The following is a 14,327-nucleotide window of genomic DNA, read 5'->3' as shown; positions in this document are numbered from 1 at the left end:
ACTGACTATGGATAAATGAGATTTCACGGTTTGAATTGGTTTAATTTTATATTAATTTATTTATTCAATGTATACCTCTTGACTTAACTTACCACAGCAGCTGTATTTTCAATAGAAATTCTTTTATGCAATTGTGTTGCTTCAAAGTCAATCTAGTGTCATAACTGTTTCCTGATACAATTACATTGACAGCAGCATCCACTATCTGCCTCTTGTGAAACCAGTTGTGTTTCGTAGCTTTTTTCAGATGGCAAACAAAATCTGCAGTTGTGTTTCTTACTCAGATAAGTATTGAAACAACCCTAACGGATTTGCTGTCCTTCTCCAGCTGCACACTGAATGTATTTCTCAGGCAACAGGTGCTTATTTGTGAACCACATCTCTCTCGGTTTTGACAGGAGCCTTTGCTGTATGGTACAGGATGAGGGGATGATACACCTCCCCTCACCATCTCTTGTCAGTATGAGAGTGAGATTGAGTGACCCTGACAAGCCCGGGTGATTTCCCTGTCATTTTGATGGTCATCAGTTCGATTTGCTTAAGTTTCTGTGACTTCCTGGGGGACAGCATGGAACCCAAAGTGATATCTTTTCCGTCATTTCCTCAGTCTTATGCAGTTTGTCTAGATAAGACCTGCTAATATTAGCACTGCCCTATAAACATGCCTTTCCAGCCATCTTGTCATTTTCCACAGTGGAAAAACCCTCACCTGAATCAGGCTTTGTTCACGTCGAGATCAAATTTTGCTGCTTGTGTCGGGCTGCGAGGGTGCTGTTCTCATGGAATTCAGTTACCTTACCACCTCCCACAAAGGTTACCTGATTACCCGTACATGTCCCCTGTCAGTGTTTGCAGTGTTTTATGAGAGCTAGAGGAGTAAAATGCGGCTGTTCCTTCATGGCTTACATCATTACCACCCTGCTGCTCACTCCAATTTGAGACACTGCATGTTCATGATTGCTGAAATGTACTGAAATGTGTTCCTATGAGGAGGAATAACAAGTATCAGATAACACAGAGCAGTTACTGTGTTTTTCAAAACACGGCGTAATGACTTTCTTTTTGCATTAGAGGTGTATGTGTATCCCTCTCAGAAACATCAATACTCGGATACATAGTTGCAATTTGATACAGAAACAATTTGTTTTTGAGCAAAGATTTGATATGATTTCATTTTATATTCACTTATTTATTAAAGGTTTGAATGGACAAGTAGTATAAACGTAAAAAATCGCAAAAATGAATAGCAAAGAATATTTTCAATTATTAAGGACCTGTTGCCAAAATAAATGCATAAAGAACAATAGGCATTGAAAGACAAGGCAACTTTTTAGGCAGTGCTCATTACGTATGCATTTTCTCTGAAATGCTGCCAGAAGTGGATATTGTGCACAGTGGTTTCAGGGTCAGAATCATCCATCTTTAGCCATCATTTTCAACAATGCTATATGAGGGCATGTCCTTGCAAATAAAATGGCTTATGACTTCAGTTATTGCCTTTGACTGCGAGAAACTGAGTGTGACTGTGCAGTTGCTAATGCAAGTATGGTTAGCCTGCCTCATATGACTTCTCTGTTTAAATTGATATTCAAGGCAGCCTTATGGAAAGTAGAGCACAAAGGTTTATGGAGTACAATTATATTTTTATGGTTGTTTCATGTTCTGCGTTCTTTTGTCTTGTCGAAAACGCTTCACTGCTTTTCACAGAATCCAGAGAGCTTTGAAACTTTGTACCCACAGCTGGCTGGTCGTTGTGTACTGTGCACACTGTCCTTTTCATCTGCTTGGGATTTGTTTAATTTTTTTAGCAGACGAGCGGTGGATCATTCACACAAGCACAAGGACTTGAGGCTCAGGAGCACAGAAATTATTATAATTTGTCCTAACTGAGTGTTTAATATATGTATTGGATTATTTTTGGTACTGAATTGAAGAAGTCATATCTTGTTACTTTCATCTGCCAATTATATCATGATATAATCGATCAATCATTTAGTCTGTAAAAACTCGAAGAATTGGGGGAAAAAAAGGCTCATCAAATTTTCCAGAGCCTAAAGTGACATCTTCAAATTGCTTTGTTTGTCCAACCAACAGTCCAACACCCAAAGACTCCTCATTTACTATCGCTAGGGACAAAGAAAAGCAGCAAATCCTTAATGTTTGACATTTTTTCTTTAAAAATGACTAAACCAATTAATCGATCATCAAAATGATTGGCTAATCATTGCAGCGGCTCTCCTGATCCTGATGCAAAAAAAGACCCATCTCACATTATGCGATGTAGGGCTTTTCGAGGATTGTTGTTTGAGTGCTGCTGTGAATCAGATGTAGCTTATGTGTGTTGTGTGTCTGAGAAGGTGTGTAAATATCATGACAGCTGCAGAGTGAGGAGCAGGAACCACTGGAGGGGTCTGGGCCCTGACAGAGCGAGGCAGGACTGCGGTGACAGTGAAGAGGATTCACAGCGATGGCTGACCCCTCCATTTCTGACCTTTAGTTGGAGAAGCTGCAAGGACACCTCATTCTTTCTTCTTGGTTTCTTTATCCCAGTCTTGGCTTGGTATTAACGCTCTGTTGGACCAATTATTGTGAGTCAGAGAGGAAGTTGTTGTCTTGGGGTCATTACCTGAGATGATTCCTTTTTAGAGATGACTTTGGCTACAGTATGATTCACTTCTTCCATCAATTTAAGCCCCCCCTCCCCTCCAAGTTTTTCCTGCTCTTGCCGTTTGGATCGTAGCTAAATTGGTAACGGATGAATCAGTCTGTTTCTGTCAATGTTTAAGCCTCGCTAATGGCTTATGTACTTAGCTGTTGTCTGTGCTGATGGTTTGGTATATTTTCTTCCATTTTGTTCATTACTCTTTTTCATTGGCGCTGCCATTTAATGTTTTTGTGTTCTCTCTGCTTGTGTTTTTCTGTATTGATGGTTTTCAGGTCTGTGATTGTAACCTGACAGACTGTAAGTGATAAAAACACTTTTGAGAAAAACTTGATGAACTGTTAGGAGAAACGATTCGTTGGCAGTTTTGTCTCACTCCCTTGTGCAACTTCTTGATGTGATTGTTACTTACGAGGAGGTTTGAGTAATTAAAAAAAGAAGTAAAAAAATGACTAAATAAATAAATACATAAATAAATAAAAATGATTATCTGATTCCAGCCTCTTAAATGTGAAAATACTGGTTTCTATTGTTGCTATGACTGTAAACTAAATATCTTTGACATCACCTTGGGCTTTGGAAAACACTGATCTATATTTTTAAACCATTTTCTGACATTTTGCAGACCAAACTAGTTATCGATCAATCCAGAAATTAATCAATGGATTAATCGACAATATAAACAATCGTGAGTTGCAGCCCTAAGTAAATAAAATGTGAATAAAATCTTGAGTGCTGTGCCTAAGTCTTAACAGTCGTCATGTAAACCCTGCTAGTTATTCTTGCATCATCTTTGCTAAAATGTTGGTGACATTCTCATGTAAACAAGATGCATGTAATTGCATGTAATTTCAAAAGTAAAAAAAACCCACTCTTTTTACTGTGGTTGTGTGAGAACACTCAGCATTAAGTAGTAACTACACCATTTGAATAGGGAGCACACAGACATGAGTGTGTGGTCTGCTTGTGGCTACGTGCCATGCGTGGGCTTATGTTACTGTGGGATAGTGAGACCTCACTCCCGACTCAGCCGTCTTCGGTGCCGGCCTTGTATGCTATAGCCAGACACAGGAGACAGAGCCTTGGAAATGTGCCCCTAACAGGCTGCCAGAGGGCCTGAGATGTTGTGACAAAAAATGCAACCCACTCTGCTCGTCTCCTGGTCAGCCACTGAATCATCTGTGAAGATGGGGTGAGCCCACTATTTGTCAACTATTGTGAGGAGGTGGACAGTGCGTGACTCAGCAGTATTTAGAAGACTTTTCTTCTAAAACAGTGAGACAAACAATAACATTATTACTGCACCACTATTCAGAACCACCACAGATAAAGTAAATCAATCAACTACCGCAGTTGATCAAGATATGCACTGTAGGACTGCAACTAACACATATTTTCATTCTCAGTTGAAAAATGCTCATCACAATCTTCCAGAGCCCAAAGTCATATCTTCAAATTGCTTCCTCTCCCCGACCAACAATTTAAAACCTAAAGACTCTTCATTAACTATCATAAATAACAAACAAAAGCAATAAATCCTTATATTTTACCAGAATATGTTGGACATTTTTGCTTGAGAAATGACTGAAACGATTAAATGATTATCAAAATAGTTGAGTTTTTCTTTCAATTGACTAATCGATTAGTCGACTGATCATTGCAGTTTTAATGCGCTGAAAACTCTGGTACAATATATCGAATGTCAATATTTCAGTTGCTGTATTGTCCCTTACATAAGAAATAAAATTAGCAAAATGTTTTGGTAGCTTATAATGCCATTAAATGTAATAATGGTAGGGATAATAATACAAAGGAGCTAAATTAATAAACTGGGATTTTAAATTAAAAATACTTTCTTAAAAATGTGTTTACATCACTAAAATAAAATAAAAACTTGAAATCTGAATTTCCTTGTCTGTATTTTGCTGCTAACACTCCGGCTAGACGGAGGTAGACCAACCTAGCAGACAACATAGGTCCGTGGAAAAGGGTAGAACATACATTTTAATGTGTTGGAAATTCACACATTAGAGGAGCACATTAGGCTTCATCATTAAAAATCGCAAAAATGTGAAGCTACTTGGACTTTTCCAAGTGCTGGTTGACTGACCAACCAAGGACCTTTTGCGAGGAAGCTTACCTGGAACCCAAGGACAAAGTCTTCTGACAGAAGTACAAAATGCCCAAGCTATGATGAGATTCCTCTGGAAGGACTACACTCAGTACAGCATTTCACAAGTCTGGCCTGTGTGGTAGAGGAGCCAGATGGAAGGCACTCCTGAGGAGGGAAAAAAGCACATGACAGCATGCCTGGAGTTTGCAGAAATTCATGTGAAATTTTGAGAGGGCATGAGCCAAAAGATAATGTGGTCTGACCGAACAAAAATGAATAGTTGAGCTGTGGCAGAGATTTCTGTATCAGGACTACCACAGCCTTTCACCTATCTAACACCAGCTCCACGGTGAAGCAGCATCAGGTTGTGGAATCTTTGTTTTTGCAGTAGATATTAAAGATACAAAAACCAGAGTCAGGTCATGAGTAAAATCCTCTTCATCGTATAACATCCTTATTTATTTGTGTGTTGATTTGACATTTAGCAGAACACTGATCCTTACCATGCACCCAGATCAATACTGGAATGGCTTCAGTCCTTCATTTACTCTGTAATAAATCACATTTAAAATTAGTTGAATGATGTTTCTACAAATTTTGAAAGATGTAGACATGATGAAGTCCAGGTGTACCAAAGTATGGCTGTATTCTGACCAAATCTGCCACAACAACAACAATACCACAAGTGATAATTGGTCCAATATTAAACTGCTCTTGCAGCAGGATCTAGGAGAAGAACCACCAATTTTCCTGAAATAATAATTTCTCCACCAGACAAACGAGGACTCTTCACCAGATTTAAATAAGCAGCAGCGAAATGGTGCCATCAGTTGCAAACATCAGAAACATGCAAAATAATCATTACTTTTTAAGCCTTTTTACTGCAGTGGATGTGTTCACACAAATGGGCCATGTAATGACATTTCCACACCGCGGCACAACCCTGCACTAAATGCTGAAACGCCTGATTTGGTCTGCATACAGTAGAATGTATAATTAGGTGCTCATCCAGACTCTCATGTCAGTGGTTAAATAGTTTGCAGATAAAAAATGGTCACATTTGGTCAGTATTGTTGGTGTTTTGTTCTTGGTATTATTCATTTATGTACCTGAAAAAGATATCACCATTATCACCAACATTATATTGCCCCTTTTAAACACAATATTGTATACAACATTCATTAATGCCAAACCTTTAGTCATCATCAGTCAAAGGTGGCTTGTGACTGTTCATGAGTTTATGGAAATGTTCCGAAACATTGAGTGGAAACATGAAAGCTTATTAACATAGTGAACGGAAAGCTGGTGGAAATTACTGTGTGACTCAGGTTTGAGATTATCTATGTTTGTATACAGTTGACTTTGTGTTTTGATAACGTTTTGCGGTTCCTCTGATAAAGACATTAGAAGATAACTAAAATTTACAAGGACTGGCTACTGCATGAACACCTCTTGGAAAGATTTTTTCTCCCCCGTCTGTTTCTATCCTACTATCTCGTCATGCAACGTTTCCATGGGACCCTGGAGGGTGGAGGATCATCAAATTGCCTTGAATTATCATTGCACACGTAAGCGTATGCCATCAGCTGCAGGGAGACTGCGTTAGTTCCTGGCTAGTTCCGACACTGGCAGGATTTTCCCTGTGTCATTTGGCTCCCGTTTCCTGTCCACCCAGCTGCTATGTCACATCAACACACAGTAAACAATTAAGAGGAACAAATAGTGAGAAACCTGAACTCTGAGTCACCAATGGCTGAGAAACGTCAGAGTTAACAGCCATGAACACACAGAGCTGGCCCATTCTCTCGGGTAATAAAACACAGCCGTGACCACCTGTGTGACAGTGTGTGCTAATTGATATGCAGTCTCTTTGCACAGTCTTACGTACATTGACGCAAATCTTTACGATCGTGGGAACAAGATGTATTGCTTGAAGTTTGGATGTATTCTATAAATGCAAAAAGATGTTCCCCATTGTGAATGTGACCACAATGCACATTACAGTGTTTAGTCATCTGTGTGAAAAGTAACCTTTGCAGTATCCTAGCACTGTTTCAGAGTCTATCCACTTCCAAATGAAGTCACTCTGCAGTTGTTTTGACATGGCACCCCCAATTTTTAGCCATTTTTAGTTGCTGTACGTCTTGAGTTAGCTGGGTCACAAACATAGCACGTGAACAGTGAGGGTGAATAAAGGCACAATGGTTACTCCTTGAACAGGCTTTGCAAAAGGGCTAAAGACTCTAAATCCAAAGTTAGTTAGTGAAAAGAATCTAACGGTCTAAGCATAAATGAATGGAAATGCCTGAAAAAATCTTAGTAGCCTGCCCATATTATAATCCCAAAACACTAATCACATCACGTAATACAGCACAATGTTATGCAGTTGTAACTTGAAAGAGAAAAATCCTAATAACATTTTGGCCAAGACCTTATTCCAATTTTTGCGTTGAATACACAGGCAAGGGCAGCAAGGAAAAAAAAGGTGCTTTCTGCATCAGGTTGCTTGTTTTGGTGGCACAGTTTTATTTTAATTATATGTAGTTGCTGAGTGCTGTCTAACTATATACAGTTCAATAATTAGAATCTCGGGTGTCGATTCACCAAGCATTTGCTGCGGTTTTTAGCCAGCAAAGACAGCCAGACAGAAAAGCAGAATGTCTCAAAATCACATGTTTGGTTTATAGCAACATGTATTTCAGATGTCTAGAATAAAAAACTTAAATCAACCTAAATGGGGCACTATCATGATTCCATTTAGTAATATGGTCCATAAGTCTTTGATTCTAAAACAAATCCCTATTTCAGTCAATTGTCTGCATAATGATCATAACAGACCATTGATCTGATCAACTGGAACCCTTTATTAATGTGTGGGCATCCTGTGTAAGGTGTTCCTTTTCGTCTTCTTACCATTCTTCCTCTTCCAAAATTAATTTTCACTTCATATTTCCCTCAAGTCATCTTACTTCATAAGCCTTTTGTACTTGGACCCTGATCATTGCTGCTAGAGGCTTTATTTATCTAATTCCTTAAATCCAGCTTTTATCATTTAGTAAAGTAAAGAAAAAAAAAACCAAAACAAAAAAAAAAACGTAGGATTTAATTTTGTGGAGGATGTGCCATAGGTGCAGTTCTCACGCAGCAGTATCAGTGACGCAGAGTATCTGTTAACTTGGCACACGCTGATCAAGTGATCAGCACTGTCGCTTTAAGGAACGATCCATTTAGAATGAATGAGGACAGATGTTACAGAAGCCGTGTGAATACTTGCAAGCTCTGTTTATTGTGTCGCTGTACAAATAGTGTCTCTGTTTTGACTGTCAGTGGGCTGCTTTGTGATCTTTGAAGACAGTAGAGAACTCGAGGGTACAATTGTCGCCGGCGCTGGAGCTCTGCAATTGAACTCCCACCACCTCATCTCCTCTCACATCGATCGGAGTATTAAGAGAGGGTGTATGGCATGTCGCTCTGTGAATGGGAGAGAGAGCCATAGAGAGTATGAGGGGGAGGGAGAGAAGGGAGGGAGAGAAGGGAGGGAGGGAGGGAGGGAGGGAGGGAGGGAGAAGTGACTGTAGCGTAGTCGTATATGTCAGCCTCAGAAGCTGCGTGGGTCGCTCAGCTCCCTCACGCCATTGTTGTTGTTGTGAAAAAAGGCAGAACAAAGGACTCCCCACGCTATGGAACCCTTATACCTTTGCCGGCTCAGCTGTGCTACGATCACACCCTGATGGAATGCTATTGAAATTAACCACATTAAGGAGCACAGCAGGCGTTAACTGAGCTGGCAGACAGTCAGTGACAAGAGGCAAGAAGGAAACAGAAAAGCAAACTGAGGCATCATCCAGTCCTCCTCATATTTTTGGTCCTGTTTTCTTGGGTTCATCCGCCTTCCTTTCCTGGAGAGTGGCCACTGCTGATAAGGTTTCAATCCCTTCTCTGAAGGTTTGGCACGGACATTGCTGTGGCTTATTTGTTGAAGGGGTTGCTGTGGATACTGACGGTAGGGAGGCTGCACTGAAGCCAGAGGCAAGAGTGAACAAGCCGCCTGCTGCAGAGAGTGCCGCTATGGAGCAGATGAGGCTGAACTAGGCTAAGCAAACATGAGATCCACGCCACACTTTCTGTGAAGGCTACATCCAGCGGAAGAAGCCCCATCTGCCTACATTGCTCCCGCTGCACTCCTCGCCTCTCGCTAGTTTCCTCCTGGATTTTGTGGGGGAGCTGATGGAAGTCGAGGGTGTAAAGGATCAGCACAGCCAGATGTGTTAGCATCGCAGGTCATGTGATTTCTCATGAGGGCTGGGTGAAGTGGTGGAGGGTCTGTTAGACCCTGGAGCATCAGTGACTGCGTGAATAGCGACGCCTGAATGAGAAAAAGCAATGCGGGCAACAGTAAGTAGCAGTCAGATCCTTTGCAAGCAAAATGTCCTTCCTTCTGTGTTATAAACATGCAGTGAATGCCTCCTATTGATTTTAAAGGTTACTTCCAGTGTTAAGATTAAACTGAAAAAGGGAGTGATCATGCTAGGAGAGATGTTTGCTTCACACAGAACGGGGTGAACAACAAACATACACATGCACCCGACTGTGAAGTGCCTAGACTTTGATTCAATTAGACCTCCCTTGCCCCTGCACCCCCACTCGCAACCTCCCACCCTCACCCCCTCCTCCCCACCACCACCAACATCTACACTTGCTGCTGACGCTGCCTGTGTGGGTGTGTATGGACATATGAGCTTCTGTGTGTGGCAGTCAAAGGGCTCTTTCCTGTCCCTGCTGAGCACATGAATGGGAGCAGTGTCAGAGATGGAGGTGCTGATGATTTCTGTGCTTGAACAGAACCGTAGCCAGAGCCCTCTGCCAGGGGAGTGTAGATTCTATGACAGCGACTTCCACAAGAGTGAGGTAACTAGCGCCCACACACATTGCCGGGCAACAGAAACCTAGTTATGTGTCCTCTCTGGGAGTTTATTGGAACAGGTTAAGAAAATGATGAGTTCGAGATGATTCGGAGGGAGAAGTTTCAGGGTTGCTTGGTTTAGAAATATAATCTGACTTGTTGATTAAGTGAATGAAAAGATGATGATGCCTTCAGTTCTGTTAGCGATTTTAGGTTTGTTCAGCTGTAGTGAAAAGACTGTGACATTGTCAGATATGGTTTGAAAAGTTTTTCTTAGATGAAATTTACCTTTTTCATCAGGGTTTTTTTCTTTTTTTTGTTCAGTTCTGATGCCGAAGTCTTTTGTAAAGACGGAAGCAGCATGACTCAGAGGTAACAGTGTGTACCTGATATTTCCATCAGTCATGATGAACGCAGTTCACATTTCTGATGGATAAAGATCAATGAAATACATGTAAAGCCTGAACTCAATAAGAGGAAATTTTTATTTTTATTTTTTCCAAATTAAAACGGGGATAAAAACTCTGGTTACAAATCATGATTTCATTGATAATTTTAAATTTTAAATATTTTTAGACATGGAGGCTAATTGTTATTTTTTCCTACGTGGGTCGAAATAATGATCAGTTCATTTCCTTTCAGTTTTTTCATCTGTTTTATCTGAAGGCAACATCCATTGAATGTTCCTGATATGTACATGCTTGCCCTTTTATTTTTAACCTTGTAAATGCTCGCTTGTAAAACATAAAAGTAAATTTATATTGCTGAACACAGACTTTGAAAGTAATCAAGCTCAAGGGAAAAATTCAACCATTTCATCTCATTGATTTACAGAAAGAGCTGAAGTTTAAATATCTTACGAACTAACCCTTCCACACATATACAGTGTCCTGTTGATGGATTAAGTTGTAAAGCTATGGCAGTGCAGTAATCATTGCCATAGCTTTACAGTCTTCACGCCTACATCTCCTATATAAAACAATATTCTATTCCTTTTTGCAGTTTAATGATTGTTTATCCCCTCAGCTACATTTAGGACCACAGTCAAGACAGGAGACAGGCTTGTCACCACCTCAGCCCCCACAGTCTGTCAGTCTTGCTTTCAGTTAATTTCTCCTGATGATTTTGTAGCTAATTCCTGTGTAGATGGACTATTGTCCACATAACAATTTGTGTGATTGAAAGTTAAATTTGAGCTGTCTAATTTCTTTTGTCTACTGCACATATTTTAAGCTGGCTGTAGCACTTCTCCCACGAGAGACAGCTTTGTGTGTTTTGGGTCTTATTGATGCCCTATGCCCCTAACCCTATTTATGTTGCTTCGAGGTCTGTCATGATTTCGAGTCTTCATCGAAAATCGATCAAAATGAGCTTTCAATCTCAATCATTAACATCAAAAGCAGGATTGGCGATTATCCCTGAATTTTTTTTCTCCTCTCCACCCCGCCTTCTTGCATCCATAGGAAAAAAAAGCTTTACTAGCTTACTGGTCGCCTGCAGTTGTACTTCCAGACACTTCTCCTGTGTGCACAAAGACGGTTAACTGACTGGTACCAGACACACAGATGTTGGATTCATTTTCTTTTTCAAAGATCCTTTATTGATTTGTTTTGGAAGAGGGTTTGCTCGTGGGGGAAGAACTGAACTGAACAGAACTCATAACATTGCAAGAGATCCTTAATTGAGTGTTTGGGAAGAAGGTTTACTCGGGACAGATTTGTGTAACTGAAGTTTAGTAAAAAAACTTAATTTATATCTTTTGTTGAATCCCTGAAGAGTGGTATTTTGTATTGTACTCTAGAATCCCTATTAGGAATATTAGGAATTTGAAAATGTTAATTACAGTTAAAACCATAATCTGTTTATTTACAGCTTCAAGATGTGATTGTCAGATACTGGCATAGCCATCAGTGTCAAAAAAAAAGTTTAAATATGATAATTGTGTCGAATTGTGGATTTTGAGAATCGTGTCACCCATAGTTGTTTGCGTCTGCGTCTGACCATGTCGCCTACATATTGGGCATCACAGAAATGCTCTAAATGGAGACACAGGATGATTTTCAGTTCAACATATAATCAGTGTCACATTATACCAAGACTGTTAGCTGCTTTTCACAGAAATGCTGCTGCTTTTGCTCACACTGGAGCTGTGGAGGAAAGTTAAGAAACCTTAAGAGATCTTGAATTTGTACAGTGCCCGAGCGACTTCTACAAAACATTGACTGTGGCTTCCTGTTTACATGTGCTAACATGTTAAATTGTTCATGCTTCAAATTGAATTGACTACTCGCTGTAGAGCAAGTGTGAAAGTAAACTTAGAAGAATAAAATGTTGTTTTGTTTCTCCACAGGTAATCCTGGTGCAGGTAAACCCAGGTGAGGCCTTCACTATTCAACGAGAGGATGGTCAGTTTCAGTGTATCACAGGTAAGACAACTGTTCTGTAATCACATGCATATCTTCTCAAAGTCAATCTGAATTTGATTGGATGTTGTTAAAATATATGTTCATCACAAAATATTTTAAAATACATATGATAGTTTAACAGCATCTAACTATATTAGATATACCAATCCCAAAAGCAACAAGATGAGTAAAAGCAAGTTCTAGCAGTATCTCCCAAATATGAAGACCTGTGAAGACTTTGCTGCAAAATGCTTCAAGAGGTACAGTATATTCACTGGGCAGAGCACTACTGCTCCAGCAGAGAGTGCTCCAGTGAGAGCAGATAACATTTAGTCACTGTGTCAGTTTCAGGGCAAATGCCTTCTTGGCTGCACTCTTGACAGGACTGCTGAAAAGCTTCAGCAAATGTATTGCTTATTTAAAATGCTTAAACCCAAGCAGAATAAGGTATTTCTGCTTATACCTTGACATCTATGGAAAGCTAAGAGACTTGTCTTGATTAATTACTACGGCAAATATGTAAAATACCTCAGGCTTGGTGATATAGTTGAAGTGAATATCTAAAAAAAACAAAAAACATTTTCCTAATATTGACATACAGTATATCATGATAAATACATTAAAAAAAAAATTCAAAACATTTTCACTGTTTTGAGAACACAAACACAGGCTGTAACTGTAATTAAAGAAGAGATTTACACTGTACATTTATGTTACGTTGATTAATTAAATGTACAAGAACCTCTGAAATTAACTTCCCCATAAAAGGCACAAAAAAATCAAATGAAAGCTAAGAATCTCTGTGCCTGTATGTACAGATGGCTCTGACAAATTAAGAGGGTTTTTTTAAAATCCAATATTGATACCCAAAAATTGTCATCTAATCATAGGAATGCTCTCGGTATTTGCAGTTAATGCCATATTTCCTAAATGTCCTTAAGTCTGATCATTTTAACAAGTGTAAGATTGTAATACTAGGTGAAAGCATAATCTAATTAGCAGAGCTGGATTTTTGCTAAACTTCTTTATTTCCAGCAAAAAAGCTGCACCTGAATTAATTCAGCTTTTCATGGCATGTGCAGTGAAAGAGGGAGAGGGTTAGCCAGGATGCACTGACGTATTTTTACAGAAATGATAACAGGATTACAGTTGTGTCTCACAGCTCCCAGACTGCTCAGTGGGATAATTGCTTCTTATGGTTCCAGCCAATATAGAGACATGTACAGCTTGAGAGAATGTGTTATGGAAGTGCATCAATTTTAAGAGACACTGACTGAGCTGATCAAGCTTGATCACATTGCTTCACATTAGACATACTTAATAAGCATGGTAAGTTAAAGAAAAGGAGTTAAATAAAATATGTATCCCAACATGTTAAGTAATAGAAAATGCACGTAGAAGGTAACAAATCGAAAACAGACTCACAAAATGCTGCCTGACCTCAGAAAATGTACCATCACCTTCAGTCTTGAATTCAGTTTTGTGATGTTGTGTGCACATAAATGCATCCAATTTGTTTTTTATTGTTGCTTTTTATTACAACACTTCCCGTAGTACTGAATGTGTCACCCCTGAAATCTTTTTTCTGAACTGTCATACTTTCCTGTCCAGAAGACCCAATATGTTTTACCCCCACTCATCTGCTTTGCTACCTGAATGTCATTTGGCAAGCTGCTCTTCCTATTTAATTAGCCAGATGATGGAATGAACTGTGCACAGATAGACGTTCATAATGTAAAATAGACATATGGAATAATTACAGTTTGTTGGTAGAGGGGTTAGGGGAGATAGGCGGTATTTGAGTAAGATGTGTTACACATTCTTATTTGTCCTGATGGCAGTCATTTCCTTTTCCTCAATTGTTGGTGATTGCGCTGGCTTTGTGACAGCAACAATGAAGTCTGGCTCCAACACGTTGCTGACATTGTGAACGAAAGACAGCTGGAGTAGTTGTAGGAGGTAGAGCTGCGGGGCCATAATTGCAAATGATTATTACAAAATGTAGTTGCCTGGGAAAACATGGATCTGAAAATGATTTGCTTTTGTTTATGGCTCGCTCTGTGGACATCCCTCCATTTATTGACATTTCTGTGAGCTAAGAGGCCACTCTTTCTTTCTCTTAAATGTTCAATTTGATTTCATAAAGACAAATAAAGGATGACAGCATGATAAAGGAGTGAATAATGTTTGCTACCCTTGGTGACCACAGCTCGCAGTTGGTTGACATTTTAGCATAAATTTAAT

At 39.5% G+C, this 14,327-nt stretch overlaps 1 protein-coding gene across 1 annotated transcript in view; it reads left to right on the top strand.

The window, feature by feature from the left end:
* Positions 1–14,327, top strand: part of fndc3a (fibronectin type III domain containing 3A) — a 49,984-nt gene that overhangs the window by 4,821 nt on the left and 30,836 nt on the right. Inside the window, exon 3 of the mRNA XM_073481326.1 lies at positions 12,029–12,104. Coding sequence (XP_073337427.1) covers positions 12,029–12,104 — 76 coding nt within the window. The remainder of the gene's footprint in view (positions 1–12,028; positions 12,105–14,327) is intronic.

This window comes from Pagrus major, chromosome 2 (assembly GCF_040436345.1).
Source record: "Pagrus major chromosome 2, Pma_NU_1.0".
Taxonomy (NCBI): Eukaryota; Metazoa; Chordata; class Actinopteri; order Spariformes; family Sparidae; genus Pagrus; species Pagrus major.
This window is presented reverse-complemented; position numbering and strand designations above follow the sequence as displayed.